This window comes from Dreissena polymorpha, chromosome 16 (genome assembly GCF_020536995.1).
Source record: "Dreissena polymorpha isolate Duluth1 chromosome 16, UMN_Dpol_1.0, whole genome shotgun sequence".
Lineage (NCBI taxonomy): Eukaryota > Metazoa > Mollusca > Bivalvia > Myida > Dreissenidae > Dreissena > Dreissena polymorpha.
Window position 1 is genome coordinate 27,803,878 of NC_068370.1, and position 19,279 is coordinate 27,823,156.

Sequence of the window (19,279 nt, forward strand, 5' to 3'; positions counted from 1 at the left end):
TTTCACCCATTTTTTATTGCACTAACAATGGTTCTCATACTTGTTTCCAAATCTCTTTCACTTTTAGATTTATCTGCACATATATAGAGATCATTAAATCTAACACTATCTTAAAGCTTGCTTTTAACGCTTGCTCTTTTTCATTTTTGTCGCCACACAGTACAACGACAACACCAGTTTTCCCATCACGCGACTCCTTCCTCTTTACACGTGAAATATTTATGTCTTTCAGTCCCAACTCTTTTTCGATGAAGTCAGCCACTTTGCGATTAAGATTCTCGCCTTTGTGATACCGTAAATTTCGCAAAATAAAGATTTCTGCCAAACAAGGATACAAGTACAACACTGATTTCACAGTCTTTTACTAGCATAACAAAAATGACATGATTTTAAACTGCATTCTTCAATATCCCAATTAACAATAGTCAATCCCAAGGGTTTGTCACCATTGTTTCCCTCTTTGCACGTAGATTCTTTTCATTAGTTGCATAATTTTTCCATAGCACTTAAATCATTCCAGGGCTTTTTTCCTGACTTTGTGAAGCGGCCCTGGCCCCTCACTTTGTGAAATCAAAGCCCTGAAGGCACTGCAGATGTTCGCTCTTAGAAATGTATTCAATATCACAGTCACAGGATAAAAGTGAAACCATCCAAGTTAGGCCAATGGTATGGCCACGAAGAATACAAACACATAAATGTGATTTCACTTAGTGTACACCATCTCTCATAATTGTATATAGGATTCACAAACACTCCACTTGTAATTATCAAGGTAAGGGTTAGGTTTTTAAAGAGTATTCATTTATATCTATACTGCAACAAAAAGGGAAGAATCTGAATGGAGGACATTACAGTCCTGTTTTGAATCAGTTGGCAAATACGTTGTCATAAGGGAAAACAAAAAAGAAAAGAACACTCAAATTTACCTATTTATTGTAAAAGATTTCAACATGCATGTATAACAGAAGAACAATGCCAAAATTGTAAATATCAATTCACTTAAACAAGAACAAATGTCTCTTTCTTAATAAATAGAATATCATATTCACCAAATATTATTTGTCGATTTAATGAAATTTACACAAGAAAATGAAATGTTCACATTTGAATGACTGTACTGACATTTATTTATTAAATTTAATTCTTAACTTTTACTTCCAAAATCACTGAAATGTTCCTGATAGAATGCCGGAGACCGTTTCACAAACAATTGTACGACAATTTAAACTTATGGGAGAATTTTGTACTCTTAATATGTAGACGAACTAGCTCGCCATGCTCGTCAAATATATACGGTTTAGTGTTGTAGCTCGTACAAGCACATTATAAATGGCCAATTACGGGTTTAGAAACAACAAGACCATGCTACCCAGAAAGCGTTCATTACCAAAACTCTTAGTCGTACAAAACACCACAGGTTACATTCAACTATTCATTTACACACAACACTACATTCCTCCCCACCTTTAAAGAAAAACTGCATAAAGTTAAATTAAACAAATTACTGAGCAACATTTTAAAAGAATAAGTAATCAAAGTAATTTGTTTCAATGTCCATGTAAATAAAACACAAAACTTCACAGTCCTTATAGATTAATCAAATCTCCACTCTCATAATAACTCTGATAAAAGTTTCTTTACTTAAACATATCAAGGAAATCTAAAGTTTCACACAATTGTTCAAAGCATAAGTATTTATGTGGGAGGTAAGTCATAATGGTAATAATAAACAACTCACATTCAACATACACTCATGGTTCAGGCATATAATCAAAGATTACTTGACTAGACAATAAACATTAGCAGCCATATGCTTAATGGGAAATCCTTTTGATACTTTGTTTAATTATTATACAACAATATAATGTTATTAACTTAATCCTAATGTCTTAAGTTTAATAGCTTGTCATTGCCTATAAATGATCATGGCGTAAAATGATTATTATTTTACATTGATAAAACAATCATTTAACAATGTTAACAATTTAAACAAAAATTAAACTTATATCAAAACTTCCAATGATTTTTCAAATACCATGATCTTGAATAAAACAGACACTGCTAACCTATGTCAGTTCAAAATCACAGAGTCTCTTAGGCATTCCCGCTGCTCTAGGTGGATTTCTGCGCAAGGGAACAGGAGTCATTGTAGGAGACAAATCAGATTGACTCGAACCAAGGTCAGGTAACTGAGGGACTGGACATTCAACAATGCTTTCAGGTTCACCCTCAGGATCAGGAATACTAGCATTAACAGGTCTGAAATGTGAGGAATTGCGAGTAATGGTATGACCATTCCTATCAGCGATAACCATGCTTCCACGTCTCTCTTTGACTGTGTAAGGGTCAGGGTTATATGGAGGTGTAAGTTTGTCAACCTTACGCTGTTTGACCAGCACCTGATCACCTGCTATCAATGTACACGGACTTGTGTGACGTCTGCTGTCTGCATACTGTTTCATCTTTTGCTTACTGTTTGCATCATTTATCGCCAAACGAGTAGAGACAGAAACAGGATAGACAGGCTTTGAGATTTCAGGTAGTCCCATACTCATCTTTCTCCCAACAAGGGCTTCAAAGGGGGATATCTGAGTGGATGCATGGGGAGTTGCTCTATAGTGCATGAGAAAATCATGAAGTTCATCTCTCCAATCACGGTTCGCAGCAACTGCAGCCCTAACAAACTTGTTAAGTGTGGCCATAAACCTTTCTACAGTTCCGTTGGCCTCAGGCCAAAGAGGAGTAATTCTTCGGTGTTTGAACCCACAGGTAGAAGCAAACTCTGCAAATTCCTGTCCCTGAAATGGAGGACCATTGTCTGACTTCAGGACAGAGGGAAATCCTTGTCGAGCAAAGATAGACTTCAATCTAGGTACAACAACTCTGGCAGCTGTCGAATAAACAATCTCCACTTCTGGGAACCGGCTGTGTTCATCCATTACAACAAGCAAGTATTGGCCAGATGGGAAAGGACCTGCAAAGTCAACAGCAACTTCTTCCCATGGCTTAGAAGGAAGCTTTGTAGGACAGATAGGTTCTCGTTTGTTTGGACCGGGATATGAAGCCTGACATGGGATACAAGATCTAACCGCATCCTCAACCATCTTATCAATGCCGGGGAACCACACCTTCTCCCTAACTAGTTGCTTTGTCTTAACCATGCCTTGGTGGGTATGGTGAGCAATTTCGACAACATGCTGCTGCAAGGAAGTGGGAACAACAATGCGGTGGTCACGCAAAATAACACCATCTACTATCGAAAACTCATCTCGAAACCTGACAAAGGACGTACAATCGGAGTGAGACCAGTTGCCGGACTGAATGGCTGTCATAACTTTCTGCAGTGTAGCATCCTCTCTGGTTGCGGTTTGAATCTCCTGTAAGGACATAGCTTTCGGTACTGCCTTCTGGACAATGAAAGCAACATGAGCCTCAGCTGCATTATCACGTTTTGGCTTCGTGAATGGGTGCCTGCTCATATAGTCAGCAGGATTCAGGTCATCTTTACCTGGACGATACTCGAGTGTGAACTGATACGGCATCAACCGAAGACGCCATCTCTCAATGCGCGCAGAAGCAGGTTTACGACTGTTCACAAGACCTAGAAGGGGTTTGTGATCTGTGATCACCTTGAATTCAGAAGCAAAGAGATACAGATGGAAGTGCTCAACACCATAAACAACAGCTAACATCTCACGATCTGTTTGTGAATATCGCTGTTCCACGTCTGTGAGTGCACGGCTTCCGTAACATATAACTCTACCTTCCTGAGTGAGAATCGCTCCGACTCCAACAGGGGATGCATCAACAAGAACCTCAGTTGACTTGTTCTGGTCAAAGTAAGCCATCACCTTAGTACTAGACAGAGCAGATCGCAAACTATCAAAAGCATTTTGGGCATCACTTGACCAATCCCAAGGAACATCTTGCCTAGTGAGACGTCTGAGTGGCTCAGTCATGGTTGCATAGTGAGGTATGTATCGAGAAACATACTGCGTCATGCCAAGGAAAGATCTTACTTCAGCTGGGTTTTGAGGAGCTGAGTGACCTACAATAGCCTTAATTTTTTCTGGATCAGCCGAAACACCTGTATCGCTGAAAACATGGCCAAAGAAAGAGATTTTGTTTACAGAAAAGATACATTTATCTCTGTTGAGTTTGGCACCACATCTGTTCAGTCGCTCCAATGTAAGGCTAAGTGCTCGATCATGATCTGACTGAGATTTACCATGAATAATGATGTCGTCTGCCAAGTTCTTTGCACCAGGGATGTCAGCAAGGAGGTCTGCAACCGTCTTCTGGAAAATTTCAGATGCAGCATTCACACCAAACAATAGACGTTTGTAGCGCCGTAAACCAACATGAGTGACAAAAGTAGTGATGTACCTGCTGGACTCATCAAGTTCAAGTTGGTGATATGCGTTGGACAGATCAAGTTTGCTGAATACTGTAGAACTATTCAAATCTGACATAAGTTCTTCCACAGTTGGCATAGGGTGTTTCTCCCTAGAGATAGCCTTGTTAGCCTCACGCATGTCAATGCAAACACGAACACCTTTTGACTTTTTGGGGACAACTACAACGGGGCTTACCCAGGGTGTGGGACCTGAAATAGGCTCAATAACATCAAGGTCTTCAAGACGCTTGAGTTCAGCCTCAACATCTTTGCGTACATGGAATGGAATTCGCCTATGCCGCTGTGTCACTGGGGGAACATCATGATCAATGTGCAGTTTCACAGAGATGCCCTCTATCTTGCCCATCTTGCCATCAAACAGAGAAGGGTACTGATCTGGAATAGAACTTGAAGCTGCAAACGAAGAAAATGCAAACTGAACAATATCCAGAGCTTGAGCAGTTTTGGCCCCAAGGAGACAGCTGGACTGCCCAGAGTCAGTGTTACCTACAACATACATGTCAGCAGTAACTGTTTTACCCTTATAATTGATGGTTGTTCTAAAATAACCCTTAACATCTAAAGGTTGAGATGCACCGTATGCAAAAATCAATGGTACAGGCTGTTGAAGAGAAGGTTTGCTGCTCATGTTATTGTAAATATTTTCATTCATTATATTTACACTAGAACCAGTATCAATCAAAAATTTAACATCACTGTTAAAAATATTAACACAAACAGAGGGTATGCTAGAATTTGTACAACAAAGGTTAAATACAGATTCATCACTAGAACTATTTTGTGTAGCTTCTGAAGTACTGGCTTCTGTATAGTTCACATGTTGTAATCTTGATCTGCAAACTGTTTGAAAATGATTTAATTTGCCACAATGATGACACTTCTTCCCAAATGCCGGACACTTCCGGTCTACATGTTTGCCACCACAGTTACGACAGTCAGTGCCAGTTCTTGATGCCTGGGATGGGTTGTTGTAGGAACCACGACCTCGTGAAGATACACTACGACCACTCGAAGACACACCACGACCACGCGAAGACACACCACGACCACGCGAAGACACACCACGACCACGCGAAGATACACCACAACCACGCGAACCACCAGGGATAGTGTGGATAGCGTTAGCGTTAGCTGCTTGCCGTCCCTCCATGTCAGACGCTCTAACCTCGGAAACCTCCAATGCGCGAGCCTCTTCAATTAGTCTGTCAAGAGTAAAGTTATCTCGCAGAGCTCGACGTCTGATGCGTGTAGACGTGCATCCTTGTATAACTTGGTTAAGGATCTCAGTGTCCTTGTTGTGAAATTCACATGTCGCTGCAAGGGTTCTTAGCCTTGTGTAAAAGGTGTCGATCGACTCACCAGATTCTTGTTTCGACTGCCTAAACTTATAGATTTCGTAGGTAAGATTCTGTTTCGGAGTGAAATAGTTTTTGAATGAGGAACACAATTTTCCATATTCGTCAGGGGTTTCTATGTTATCACCGTTTTCATTCTGTACAGTTTTAGTAGAACCTACCCCTTTTTGTTCATCAGTGAACGAGTCATATATGTCGAAACACTCTTCGCCACAGTAATGCAGAAGGAGAGCCTTTTTGCGCTTGTCAATATCAATGTCCAGTGCACAGATTAAATTGTCTAATTTTTCCGTCCACTTACGCCACCGTACGCCGGCTGAATTTGACGAAGAATTTGACGTGTCGCCGCTGTCATGGATGTTGAACGAAGGAAATGTAGGAAGGTTGGCCATCCTCGTCGCCAGTTTAGTGTTGTAGCTCGTACAAGCACATTATAAATGGCCAATTACGGGTTTAGAAACAACAAGACCATGCTACCCAGAAAGCGTTCATTACCAAAACTCTTAGTCGTACAAAACACCACAGGTTACATTCAACTATTCATTTACACACAACACTACATACGGGGCTTATGATGCCAATGTAATTACTTAAATACTTCCAATTTATACTCATATCATATGGACTAAAGCAATTATGCACCTTCGAAAAATGTATGGTTAAGTAAATGTGTGCTACGATGTTTATTGAAACGGTCCCCTGGCTATCAATAAATATACTAGTAAGTGGAAAAGGAAACTGGCAAGCACATTGTAATTGAAATGTACTATTTACATAAGTTAATACATTTATTGTACATATGTTATACATGTTTATCAAGGAAAATGTTAGTATATATTTATTACCAACACAGCAGGGCATGAATAATTCATATCCTTAATATGAAGCTGCAATATGTATGCATTTATGTGAGTATTAAGACTATTTGACAAAAAAAACAGTAAATATGCCTTACATATATATTAGGCTTATCAAGAAATACTGATTTTTTCCAAAGCTTATTATCACCATATTTATTTACAAGCTGCAGCAACAATACTTCAAGTGAAGGAATTTTGTAAACAGACAAAAGTCTGCAATCACTGGTTAGCATATATCATACAAAACATTGAAGTAAAAAGAAAATAACTTGAAGTATGGGATATTCACTTTATCATCATCGCACCATTTGAGCTATAAATGAGCTTGGACTGAATAAACAAGAAATGAAGTCGGGAAATTCAAAAAACGTCCAGCATTGGCTAATTCAACAGAATAAAACAACTTTAGAGTCTGTGCATGTACTGTATCACCATAAGAATCAAATAAGCAAAATCGATTTCCATCATTAAATGGCATAAACAAAAGATCATATAAGAATAATATATACATGCGATGCTTCATTGCTTTGGCTGTAGAACAATTAGTAGGTGTGGCTGAACAGATTAAGGAATAAAGATGTGTGACTTATATCATATAAACAAATGACCTGCAATTGGTTTACAAGGATTGACACATGGCAGAATATAAGACTTGTAGCAAAATACAATGTTAATCTTAAAAATATTTGAAATGTTCCAAATGTTAATGTTAACAACAGAAATATACAAAAGCTTTCTGTATGCTTATTAAATTTTGTATATCTGAAAAAATAACAAGGGCTGTTTGTAAAACATGCATGCCCCCCATATGAGCTGTCAGTTGTAAAGGCAGTCTTTGTGTGAATACGTTTTTTGTCACTGTGACCTTGACCTTTAACCTAGTGACCTGAAAATCAATACGGGTCATCTGCCAGTCATGATAAATGTACCTATGAAGTTTCATGATGCTAGGCCTGATTATTCTTGAGTTTTCATCAGGAAACCATTTCACTGTTTCGAGTCACTGTGACCTTGACCTTTGACCTAGTGACCTGAAAATCGAAAGGGGTCATCTGCCATTCATTATTAATGTAAATATGAAGTTTCATGATACTATTTTAAGCATTCTTAAGTTATCATCCGGAAACCATTTTACTGTTTTGAGTCTTTGTGACCTTGACCTTTTACCTGAAAATCAATAGGAGACATCTGCCCGTCATGATCAATGTTCCTATGAAGTTTTATGATCCTTGGCGTAAGCAGTCTTGAGTTATCATCCAGAAACCATTTTACTGTTTCGAGTCACTGTGACCTTGACCTTTGACCAAGTGACCTGAAAATCAATAGGGGTCATCTGCCAGTCATAATCAATGTACCTATAGAGGTTCATAATCCTAGGCCTTATCATTCTAAGTTATCATTCGGAAACCATTTTACTAATTCGAGTCACTGTTACCTTGTCCTTGACCTAGTGACCTGAATATCAATAAGGGCCATGTGCCAGTCATGATCAATGTACCTATGAAGGCCTAAGCATTCTTAAGTTATCATCCGGAAACCATCTGGTAAACTTACCGACAGACAGACCGACTTACATTCGCAAAACAATATACCCTCTCTTCTTTGAAGAGGGGCATAAACATAAAACAAATTGACATCTACTTTTTACACTGCAGAAAAAAACCTGACTAGCAATATAATGTAATTATTAAATAAGATTATTTTAATGGCGAAATAGTGAATGTTCTAGAAACAATAAGACTAGAAGGAAATATTTACATAGCAAAAAGTTCTTGAAACAATAAGACTAGAAGGAAATATTTACATAGCAACAAGATAACATCATAAACATGCTACACTAACTTTAGAAGAAGAATATGTTTCATACAAACTTGGGTATTGCAAATAAAGAGCACATGTTTTTACTTTCTATTTTAAGATAATTAGCATATTTTGATTCCATAAGTTATCCACAATTATGTAAAGGTAGCACATTTAATGAGCATTTATTTTAATTGAAATGAGGTATTTGGACATGAAGAACACGCAAAAAAAACAGACTGATATTTACACTTTGTACATGTAAAGAACTTTCATGTCCACTACAATTTGATGACGCTCACGACTTTGGAGCCCTTGGAGACCAACTGCAGGTCAATTGGTCCAGTTGCAGTGGCCATCTCGATGTCAGGCATTACAAGTCCATCCTTCTCTAATGCCTGCTGGAGAAGTTCGGCAGGCATGTTTACGATTTCTCCGTTCTCACAAAAACATTCTGCAACTCCGTCGCTCACACCTATTGCCTCCACAGTGACAATAGACTGTACAAGGGGAGCATCCGTTTTCTATATAAAAAGAAATAAATATAAACAACTTTTTTTTGTAAATTGTTATTTCTTGAGTTTACAGATAAACTTTGATTTCTTGAAAATTCTAATCATCAATTTGTTTGTTCCAATAGTAGTTTTTTTAACACTTTTACAGTGCTTTTTTTAAAACATTATCAATTTAAACAATTATTTGGAATATTGGACTTGATTTGGGAAAATAGATACTAGAACTTTTTTGCATAAGGAATATGACTCAATAGAAGTATTAAACATCAGGCAAAGAAAATTCTAAACACATTTTAACCAGTAAAAAGTAAATTGTTTTATGTACATGTAATAGGTGGGATGTCCCAATGGACAAAATATATACAAATTGAACATTTTGTTGCACCAGCAAGAGAGAAACCTTAGTGTACAATGCGACCCTTTAGTTTGGCAAAGAAAGAATTTCCAAAATTAGGCACAGAGCAAATATAGAAGACAATAATGTACATTATATCTCAACATTACAAAAAAGATCAAGAGATATAGCGTTATTTGGATTATTGTTATGCAATTTTTGAAAAAGCCACATATGCTTGATAAGGGCCAAAGTACATAGGTTGAAAGAGCGCGTCTATCCAGAGCCACATAAGAAATTAAATAAATCAATTAAATAAAGAAATTTAAAAAAAAGACACTAAGAATATAGTGATAGGCAAAAAAGATGCATTATGTGAAAAGCATTGACACCAAAATAGCCAACTAGATGACCTTCAGTCATCAGTAAGAGCATAATTTACTCAGGTCATGTAATCAAACGCCGAGCTTGACGACATGCAACGATGATCCAAAAATTATACCGCTTACTTATGCAGAAAGTTTCCTTATTGCAAATGAATGTATGCCAAAACTTAAGAAAAATGCTCACTTAGATTTTCGACCTCGTAGTTGTGGACCATGACAGGACATTCTTATAACTGTTGACGATCACATCGGTGATCGTCACACGGTCACCAGGCCTTACATCAGATTGAACGTCATCACGCCAGAGAGTGACCTGTGTCTTGGAACTGTCATCCTGGACAGTGATGGTCTTAATGGGGACCATTCCACCTTGGACCTGCACCTCTCTGTGTCCTCTTCCTGCTCATATGAATTTATTGAGTACATCAAATACTGCATAAATAGTAAGTGTCCAATAAGGAAGATTTCAGTACAAGCATTATATATAGTTAGTTATGACCAGCTTTTGATTTTGTGGGCAACAATGTCTCAATGTTGAATGCAAATGAAAGGTAAAAAAACAAGGGAGGTTAAAAAATTATAAGTGCCCAAAACTGAGCCACTATGTGTACAGACATGTATATGCATGTATAATTTGTCAATTCAAATGACATCAATAATAAAGATTTAAGCGATTTGTGGGAAATGCAGCTATTATTTCTACCAAATTGTTACGATAATAAACAAATCTTTTAGTCAGACAGAAATGAAAGAGAATCATTAAAATATATCAATTGAAATGAAATTTTTGTATGGATACCTGAGTGACTTTCCCACTTATGGAGACCCGTTTCTTTGCAGGTGAAGTAAGTGCTGTCTTTATTTCAACAATCTCCGCCGGTGGTGGATTCAGAAGCCTCTCGCCCTCCTGCACATGTTGCACCTTCGATGTGCTCGTCAAGATGAGGACTCTCACCTCATCCTCTGTTCGGCGAATGCTGTTTCGCACAATCAAAGTGTTGCCCACCTATAAATGGTGTACACGTGTTATTTTAATCAACAAACGGTGCATTTTGATGCAAGTTAATTATGACCAATTAAAAGTTAATGTCAGTGTTGATTAGGGTGCTGGTCTTAAAAACTTTAATTTCAATACCATCTATGAAACCTTTGAGTCTATTGTTATTTGTCGCATAAAACTACGATGTTTTTAACTTTCACAATAACATATCATTTATCTATGAAACGTGCAATTGTTACAATCCATAGTTACAAAACATTACATTTAGGTTACAACACAGATTGTTAAACTAAAATTTTCAGTACAAATTACCTGCAATTTACAAAACTTTGCTGCGTCGTAGCAGATCCCTTTTGCAGTGGTTATGCCGTCACTCATGGCAAAGTTCATTACTCTCTTCTCTTCGCCATCCTTCCTGTATACTTCTGCAGGCTTCACCGCAACAACCTTGACCTCTAAAGCCAGACTGTATGGCCCAGTGCCCCGTTCAGTGAAAGCGGCATCGATACTTGTCATCTGGTATGATAAAACATGAATGATATTTTAGCAATATTACATTTCAAGTAATTCAACAGGAGATTTCAATAAATAAAAATTACTGCATTTTTACGCAAGCAACACAAAATTGATATGGTTTTCCCTTGCATTGACTTCCTTGAGTTATTTTGACGCAATTATATCTTGACCATTCAGTCAACATTAATTTGTAACTCTGTAACACAAAGATATTTAAATGATTTATTACCTTCTCAATCAAAATCAAACATAAATAAAATAATATTTGTAACGCTGTGACAAGTAAACAAGTATTTCACAAAATTAACACTGTACAATTGTTATATTGGGATTATATATAATTGTTATCAAAGGCATATTTACATAAAATACAATTAATAAAATCGTACAGAAATACATGTGATATGACGCAATATAATATATACATTTATATATAAACACAGGCTCAAAGGAATGAACCCTTTTGTCAAATCCTTTTCAGATCCTAGCTTTGGCTTTGTTGTGTGTAACATTGTTACTGCAGTTCCGATGCTGAACTAAAATTTAGTAAATATTTGTCATGAATGAAAATCAGGTTTGTAAACTATTTATCATGAACCTGTTCTTTTTAAATTTGTTATATTAAATCATTACTTAAACCAATAACTTGAATTAATACAATATGTTATTTCTCATTATACAAACTCAATAATGACATACTCCTTTGAATATACATTTTGGTGCTATATAGATCACGACAAGGGGTTTGGTGCTTGGGCATGTATATCATTGAAATCCTTGGAAGGAACATAATTGAATCATGATGAACACCATGGGTTGTATTCAATTATAACATTATAATGAGAAAAAAATGCAATAATTTTTTTCTTACAATTCTCTATTTTTTGCACATGCTAAAAATAATATGATCAGAATAGTAAGACTCCAGTGTGCCAAATGCAGCTATTTCATAAGCACATATTGTTGTATAGATATGATCAATGCATGAACCGTAATCAGTCGTAACACCAGTCAGCAATTGTTGCAAATTTGAAGGGCTCTTAAAAGCATCTGTAACATTTTTATTTACATTAGTTTCAAAGTTGAAATCACCCATCAGTACAAGCTCCATTTTTGACTGATTGACCGTGATTTCATTGTTGACAGCCATGAGAAATTGCGTAACATTTTGAAGTGTATGTTTCTTTGGAGGACAGTACACAAAAACGATCACAAGACCCTGCCCAATGTCCACAAGACAGTACTCTATGTCACAAACTGTCCTAAAAGCAATATGACGCACAGTCAATTCATTTTTGACAAAAACTGCAATACCATGAGCTGTTTGTTCAAAAGTACAAAATAAATTTTTATTGCAATTAACATGGTGAAAATGGTATTATTGTATTAACTGTTGTTGTTGTTAACAAATCAAAGGATCAAACAAAAAGATTAAACTGTAAAATAACATTAAAAATAAATAAATAAATGTTATCATTGTTTTTCTAGTTTGGCTATAAGCAAGTCTTCTAGTTGTGCCCCTTTTCTTAAGCATTCTGCCCCTGCCCTACTCATCTCTGCCTGGCTTTCCAGAGCGAAGGCATCATTGAGAGTCCTTAAAGATCAATGTTCAAAAATATGTCACTAAGTACATTTACATGATCTTACATTTTAATGTACAACATTTTTAATGAAATTGAAGGTTTAACAAAAAGACATAATAATATTAAGGTTATAAATTTGATGAACTTTCCAATAAAAAAATAATCAAGCAAGATAAATACTCATGATTTATCAATAGTTATAGTTCTCATGTGTACATGTCCCATTAATACCTCTTTCTGCTACTTTCACTGGACTTTTCTATTGTTGAGGTTGATGGAACAGATATTGCTAGAATTGAACAACAAATATTTGAATATATTTGATAATTTTATGTTATTTAACAGTATTAAAAAGGAAAACAGAAAAAAAATTGGTGGTTGTGGCGGTGGCGGTGGTGATAGTAGTAGGTACATAATTATGCGTAAAAGTACTAAGCACTAGAAGAAGCAGTGGTACACTGTAACTCCAATATAACGCGGATGACGGGGTCCAAGCCACGCAACCGCGTTATAAACGGACAGCGTTATAAGTTTTGAGCTTATTTATTGCAGGGGGATATAAAAACAGGTAAAGTATAGCCTATAATATAGGTCCTGTGTATTGCCATGCTCTGTTGTCATCCGAAAATACTTGCACATAAACCGAATCGAACGATAACGTAATACATACCGCTTTTCTAATGTGCACATGCATCCGATAATCCAATATAATTACAACATCAATTACGAAAAAAATAATCTTTAACATTTATGACGAGAAATATGAGATTCATAAGCACATCCATATGCCGACGCCAATTTTCAGAAAAAGAGTACAGTGCATTATGGGACAGAGCTTTAATTGGGCGAGCGACTTTAAATTTAGATTGAATGCAATACGACACTTGTACAAAGAAATGTTTTATTGCGTCATACGCGTCATGTAAAAATCGTGCTTTCCGTGGACTTTCTGATAAATGGCAAAAATTAAAGTGAATCTCTGTTAAGTATACTGCGTTAGCACGTAAATAAATCCTTAGGATTATTTAATTTATTATTCGTACACGTACAGAAACATTAAACATAAACAAAGATCTTTTTATTTATCAAGCATGTATAGCATATACTAAACGATAACACTGTCAATGTTTATATATTACACGATACATACAAAACATTAACAGGTAATTCATCTATTCGCTATGAAATGTGAAATATTCCGTCATCTTTCTCTGCTTGCACGAGTCTCTGGCTGCGCAGTATACTAGTTGTGCGCATATGGACAAACTGCAATCAAATCAAAGTAAAAATGTTTTAATCGTTTTGAATAACTTTAATTTGATAATTATTCCACTTGCACTTACCTTATTTTTAGTGTTGTAGCTCGTACAAGCACGTTATAAATGGCCAATTACGGGTTTAAAAACAACAAGACCATGCTACTCAGAAAGCGTTCATTACCAAAACTCCTAGTCGTACAAAACACCACAGGTTACATTCAACTATTCATTTACACACAACACTACATTCCTCCCCACCTTTAAAGAAAAACTGCATAAAGTTAAATTAAACAAATTACTGAGCAACATTTTAAAAGAATAAGTAATCAAAGTAATTTGTTTCAATGTCCATGTAAATAAAACACAAAACTTCACAGTCCTTATAGATTAATCAAATCTCCACTCTCATAATAACTCTGATAAAAGTTTCTTTACTTAAACATATCAAGGAAATCTAAAGTTTCACACAATTGTTCAAAGCATAAGTATTTATGTGGGAGGTAAGTCATAATGGTAATAATAAACAACTCACATTCAACATACACTCATGGTTCAGGCATATAATCAAAGATTACTTGACTAGACAATAAACATTAGCAGCCATATGCTTAATGGGAAATCCTTTTGATACTTTGTTTAATTATTATACAACAATATAATGTTATTAACTTAATCCTAATGTCTTAAGTTTAATAGCTTGTCATTGCCTATAAATGATCATGGCGTAAAATGATTATTATTTTACATTGATAAAACAATCATTTAACAATGTTAACAATTTAAACAAAAATTAAACTTATATCAAAACTTCCAGTGATTTTTCAAATACCATGATCTTGAATAAAACAGACACTGCTAACCTATGTCAGTTCAAAATCACAGAGTCTCTTAGGCATTCCCGCTGCTCTAGGTGGATTTCTGCGCAAGGGAACAGGAGTCATTGTAGGAGACAAATCAGATTGACTCGAACCAAGGTCAGGTAACTGAGGGACTGGACATTCAACAATGCTTTCAGGTTCACCCTCAGGATCAGGATCAGGAATACTAGCATTAACAGGTCTGAAATGTGAGGAATTGCGAGTAATGGTATGACCATTCCTATCAGCGATAACCATGCTTCCACGTCTCTCTTTGACTGTGTAAGGGTCAGGGTTATATGGAGGTGTAAGTTTGTCAACCTTACGCTGTTTGACCAGCACCTGGTCACCTGCTATCAATGTACACGGACTTGTGTGACGTCTGCTGTCTGCATACTGTTTCATCTTTTGCTTACTGTTTGCATCATTTATCGCCAAACGAGTAGAGACAGAAACAGGATAGACAGGCTTTGAGATTTCAGGTAGTCCCATACTCATCTTTCTCCCAACAAGGGCTTCAAAGGGGGATATCTGAGTGGATGCATGGGGAGTTGCTCTATAGTGCATGAGAAAATCATGAAATTCATCTCTCCAATCACGGTTCGCAGCAACTGCAGCCCTAACAAACTTGTTAAGTGTGGCCATAAACCTTTCTACAGTTCCGTTGGCCTCAGGCCAAAGAGGAGTAATTCTTCGGTGTTTGAACCCACAGGTAGAAGCAAACTCTGCAAATTCCTGTCCCTGAAATGGAGGACCATTGTCTGACTTCAGGACAGAGGGAAATCCTTGTCGAGCAAAGATAGACTTCAATCTAGGTACAACAACTCTGGCAGCTGTCGAATAAACAATCTCCACTTCTGGGAACCGGCTGTGTTCATCCATTACAACAAGCAAGTATTGGCCAGATGGGAAAGGACCTGCAAAGTCAACAGCAACTTCTTCCCATGGCTTAGAAGGAAGCTTTGTAGGACAGATAGGTTCTCGTTTGTTTGGACCGGGATATGAAGCCTGACATGGGATACAAGATCTAACCGCATCCTCAACCATCTTATCAATGCCGGGGAACCACACCTTCTCCCTAACTAGTTGCTTTGTCTTAACCATGCCTTGGTGGGTATGGTGAGCAATTTCGACAACATGCTGCTGCAAGGAAGTGGGAACAACAATGCGGTGGTCACGCAAAATAACACCATCTACTATCGAAAACTCATCTCGAAACCTGACAAAGGACGTACAATCGGAGTGAGACCAGTTGCCGGACTGAATGGCTGTCATAACTTTCTGCAGTGTAGCATCCTCTCTGGTTGCGGTTTGAATCTCCTGTAAGGACATAGCTTTCGGTACTGCCTTCTGGACAATGAAAGCAACATGAGCCTCAGCTGCATTATCACGTTTTGGCTTCGTGAATGGGTGCCTGCTCATATAGTCAACAGGATTCAGGTCATCTTTACCTGGACGATACTCGAGTGTGAACTGATACGGCATCAACCGAAGACGCCATCTCTCAATGCGCGCAGAAGCAGGTTTACGACTGTTCACAAGACCTAGAAGGGGTTTGTGATCTGTGATCACCTTGAATTCAGAAGCAAAGAGATACAGATGGAAGTGCTCAACACCATAAACAACAGCTAACATCTCACGATCTGTTTGTGAATATCGCTGTTCCACGTCTGTGAGTGCACGGCTTCCGTAACATATAACTCTACCTTCCTGAGTGAGAATCGCTCCGACTCCAACAGGGGATGCATCAACAAGAACCTCAGTTGACTTGTTCTGGTCAAAGTAAGCCATCACCTTAGTACTAGACAGAGCAGATCGCAAACTATCAAAAGCATTTTGGGCATCACTTGACCAATCCCAAGGAACATCTTGCCTAGTGAGACGTCTGAGTGGCTCAGTCATGGTTGCATAGTGAGGTATGTATCGAGAAACATACTGCGTCATGCCAAGGAAAGATCTTACTTCAGCTGGGTTTTGAGGAGCTGAGTGACCTACAATAGCCTTAATTTTTTCTGGATCAGCCGAAACACCTGTATCGCTGAAAACATGGCCAAAGAAAGAGATTTTGTTTACAGAAAAGATACATTTATCTCTGTTGAGTTTGGCACCACATCTGTTCAGTCGCTCCAATGTAAGGCTAAGTGCTCGATCATGATCTGACTGAGATTTACCATGAATAATGATGTCGTCTGCCAAGTTCTTTGCACCAGGGATGTCAGCAAGGAGGTCTGCAACCGTCTTCTGGAAAATTTCAGATGCAGCATTCACACCAAACAACAGACGTTTGTAGCGCCGTAAACCAACATGAGTGACAAAAGTAGTGATGTACCTGCTGGACTCATCAAGTTTAAGTTGGTGATATGCGTTGGACAGATCAAGTTTGCTGAATACTGTAGAACTATTCAAATCTGACATAAGTTCTTCCACAGTTGGCATAGGGTGTTTCTCCCTAGAGATAGCCTTGTTAGCCTCACGCATGTCAATGCAAACACGAACACCTTTTGACTTTTTGGGGACAACTACAACGGGGCTTACCCAGGGTGTGGGACCTGAAATAGGCTCAATAACATCAAGGTCTTCAAGACGCTTGAGTTCAGCCTCAACATCTTTGCGTACATGGAATGGAATTCGCCTATGACGCTGTGTCACTGGGGGAATCTTGCCCATCTTGCCATCAAACAGAGAAGGGTACTGATCTGGAATAGAACTTGAAGCTGCAAACGAAGAAAATGCAAACTGAACAATATCCAGAGCTTGAGCAGTTTTGGCCCCAAGGAGACAGCTGGACTGCCTAGAGTCAGTGTTACCTACAACATACATGTCAGCAGTAACTGTTTTACCCTTATAATTGATGGTTGTTCTAAAATAACCCTTAACATCTAAAGGTTGAGATGCACCGTATGCAAAAATCAATGGTACAGGCTGTTGAAGAGAAGGTTTGCTGCTCATGTTATTGTAAATATTTTCATTCATTATATTTACACTAGAACCAGTATCAATCAAAAATTTAACATCACTGTTAAAAATATTAACACAAACAGAGGGTATGCTAGAATTTGTACAACAAAGGTTAAATACAGATTCATCACTAGAACTATTTTGTGTAGCTTCTGAAGTACTGGCTTCTGTATAGTTCACATGTTGTAATCTTGATCTGCAAACTGTTTGAAAATGATTTAATTTGCCACAATGATGACACTTCTTCCCAAATGCCGGACACTTCCGGTCTACATGTTTGCCACCACAGTTACGACAGTCAGTGCCAGTTCTTGATGCCTGGGATGGGTTGTTGTAGGAACCACGACCTCGTGAAGATACACTACGACCACTCGAAGACACACCACGACCACGCGAAGACACACCACGACCACGCGAAGACACACCACGACCACGCGAAGATACACCACGACCACGCGAACCACCAAGGATAGTGTGGATAGCGTTAGCGTCAGCTGCTTGCCGTCCCTCCATGTCAGACGCTCTAACCTCGGAAACCTCCAATGCGCGAGCCTCTTCAATAAGTCTGTCAAGAGTAAAGTTATCTCGCAGAGCTCGACGTCTGATGCGTGTAGACGTGCATCCTTGTATAACTTGGTTAAGGATCTCAGTGTCCTTGTTGTGAAATTCACATGTCGCTGCAAGGGTTCTTAGCCTTGTGTAAAAGGTGTCGATCGACTCACCAGATTCTTGTTTCGACTGCCTAAACTTATAGATTTCGTAGGTAAGATTCTGTTTCGGAGTGAAATAGTTTTTGAATGAGGAACACAATTTTCCATATTCGTCAGGGGTTTCTATGTTATCACCGTTTTCATTCTGTACAGTTTTAGTAGAACCTACCCCTTTTTGTTCATCAGTGAACGAGTCATATATGTCGAAACACTCTTCGCCACAGTAATGCAGAAGGAGAGCCTTTTTGCGCTTGTCAATATCAATGTCCAGTGCACAGATTAAATTGTCTAATTTTTCCGTCCACTTACGCCACCGTACGCCGGCTGAATTTGACGAAGAATTTGACGTGTCGCCGCTGTCATGGATGTTGAACGAAGGAAATGGAGGAAGGTTGGCCATCCTCGTCGCCAGTTTAGTGTTGTAGCTCGTACAAGCACGTTATAAATGGCCAATTACGGGTTTAAAAACAACAAGACCATGCTACTCAGAAAGCGTTCATTACCAAAACTCCTAGTCGTACAAAACACCACAGGTTACATTCAACTATTCATTTACACACAACACTACATTATTGAAAATAGCGCACTGAGCCGCTCTGATAGAGAATACATGTAATAAACACTGACTCGCAAGTTTTCACACCTTTATTGACCTTTATTGACATTACACAAGAGATTAACACCAGTTAGCTTTCTCGTGTCGTTTAACTTCTAATCGATTCAAATCGA

At 37.9% G+C, this 19,279-nt stretch overlaps 1 protein-coding gene across 1 annotated transcript; it reads right to left on the bottom strand.

Moving 5' to 3' along the window:
- Window positions 1-1,617: 1,617 nt before the first annotated feature.
- LOC127862661 (uncharacterized protein K02A2.6-like) lies at window positions 1,618-19,058 on the bottom strand. Its single transcript, XM_052401867.1, has 2 exons — window positions 18,369-19,058; window positions 1,618-5,582 (listed from the first exon to the last, which is right to left on the bottom strand). The coding sequence occupies exons 1-2, from the start codon at window positions 18,948-18,950 to the stop codon at window positions 2,067-2,069; spliced, it is 4,098 nt and encodes a 1,365-aa protein (XP_052257827.1). The 5' UTR covers window positions 18,951-19,058; the 3' UTR covers window positions 1,618-2,066.
- Window positions 19,059-19,279: the final 221 nt, after the last annotated feature.

What these genes read in the sequence shown, in the direction of transcription:
- LOC127862661 (XM_052401867.1), bottom strand. Translation starts at nt 18,950, where the DNA reads ATGGCCAACCTTCCTCCATTTCCTTCGTTCAACATCCATGACAGCGGC. An exon ending in GCGCATTGGAGGTTTCCGAG is followed by an intron (nt 5,583 to 18,368) that starts GTTAGAGCGTCT and finishes GAGGTTTCCGAG; the next exon opens with GTTAGAGCGTCTGACATGGA.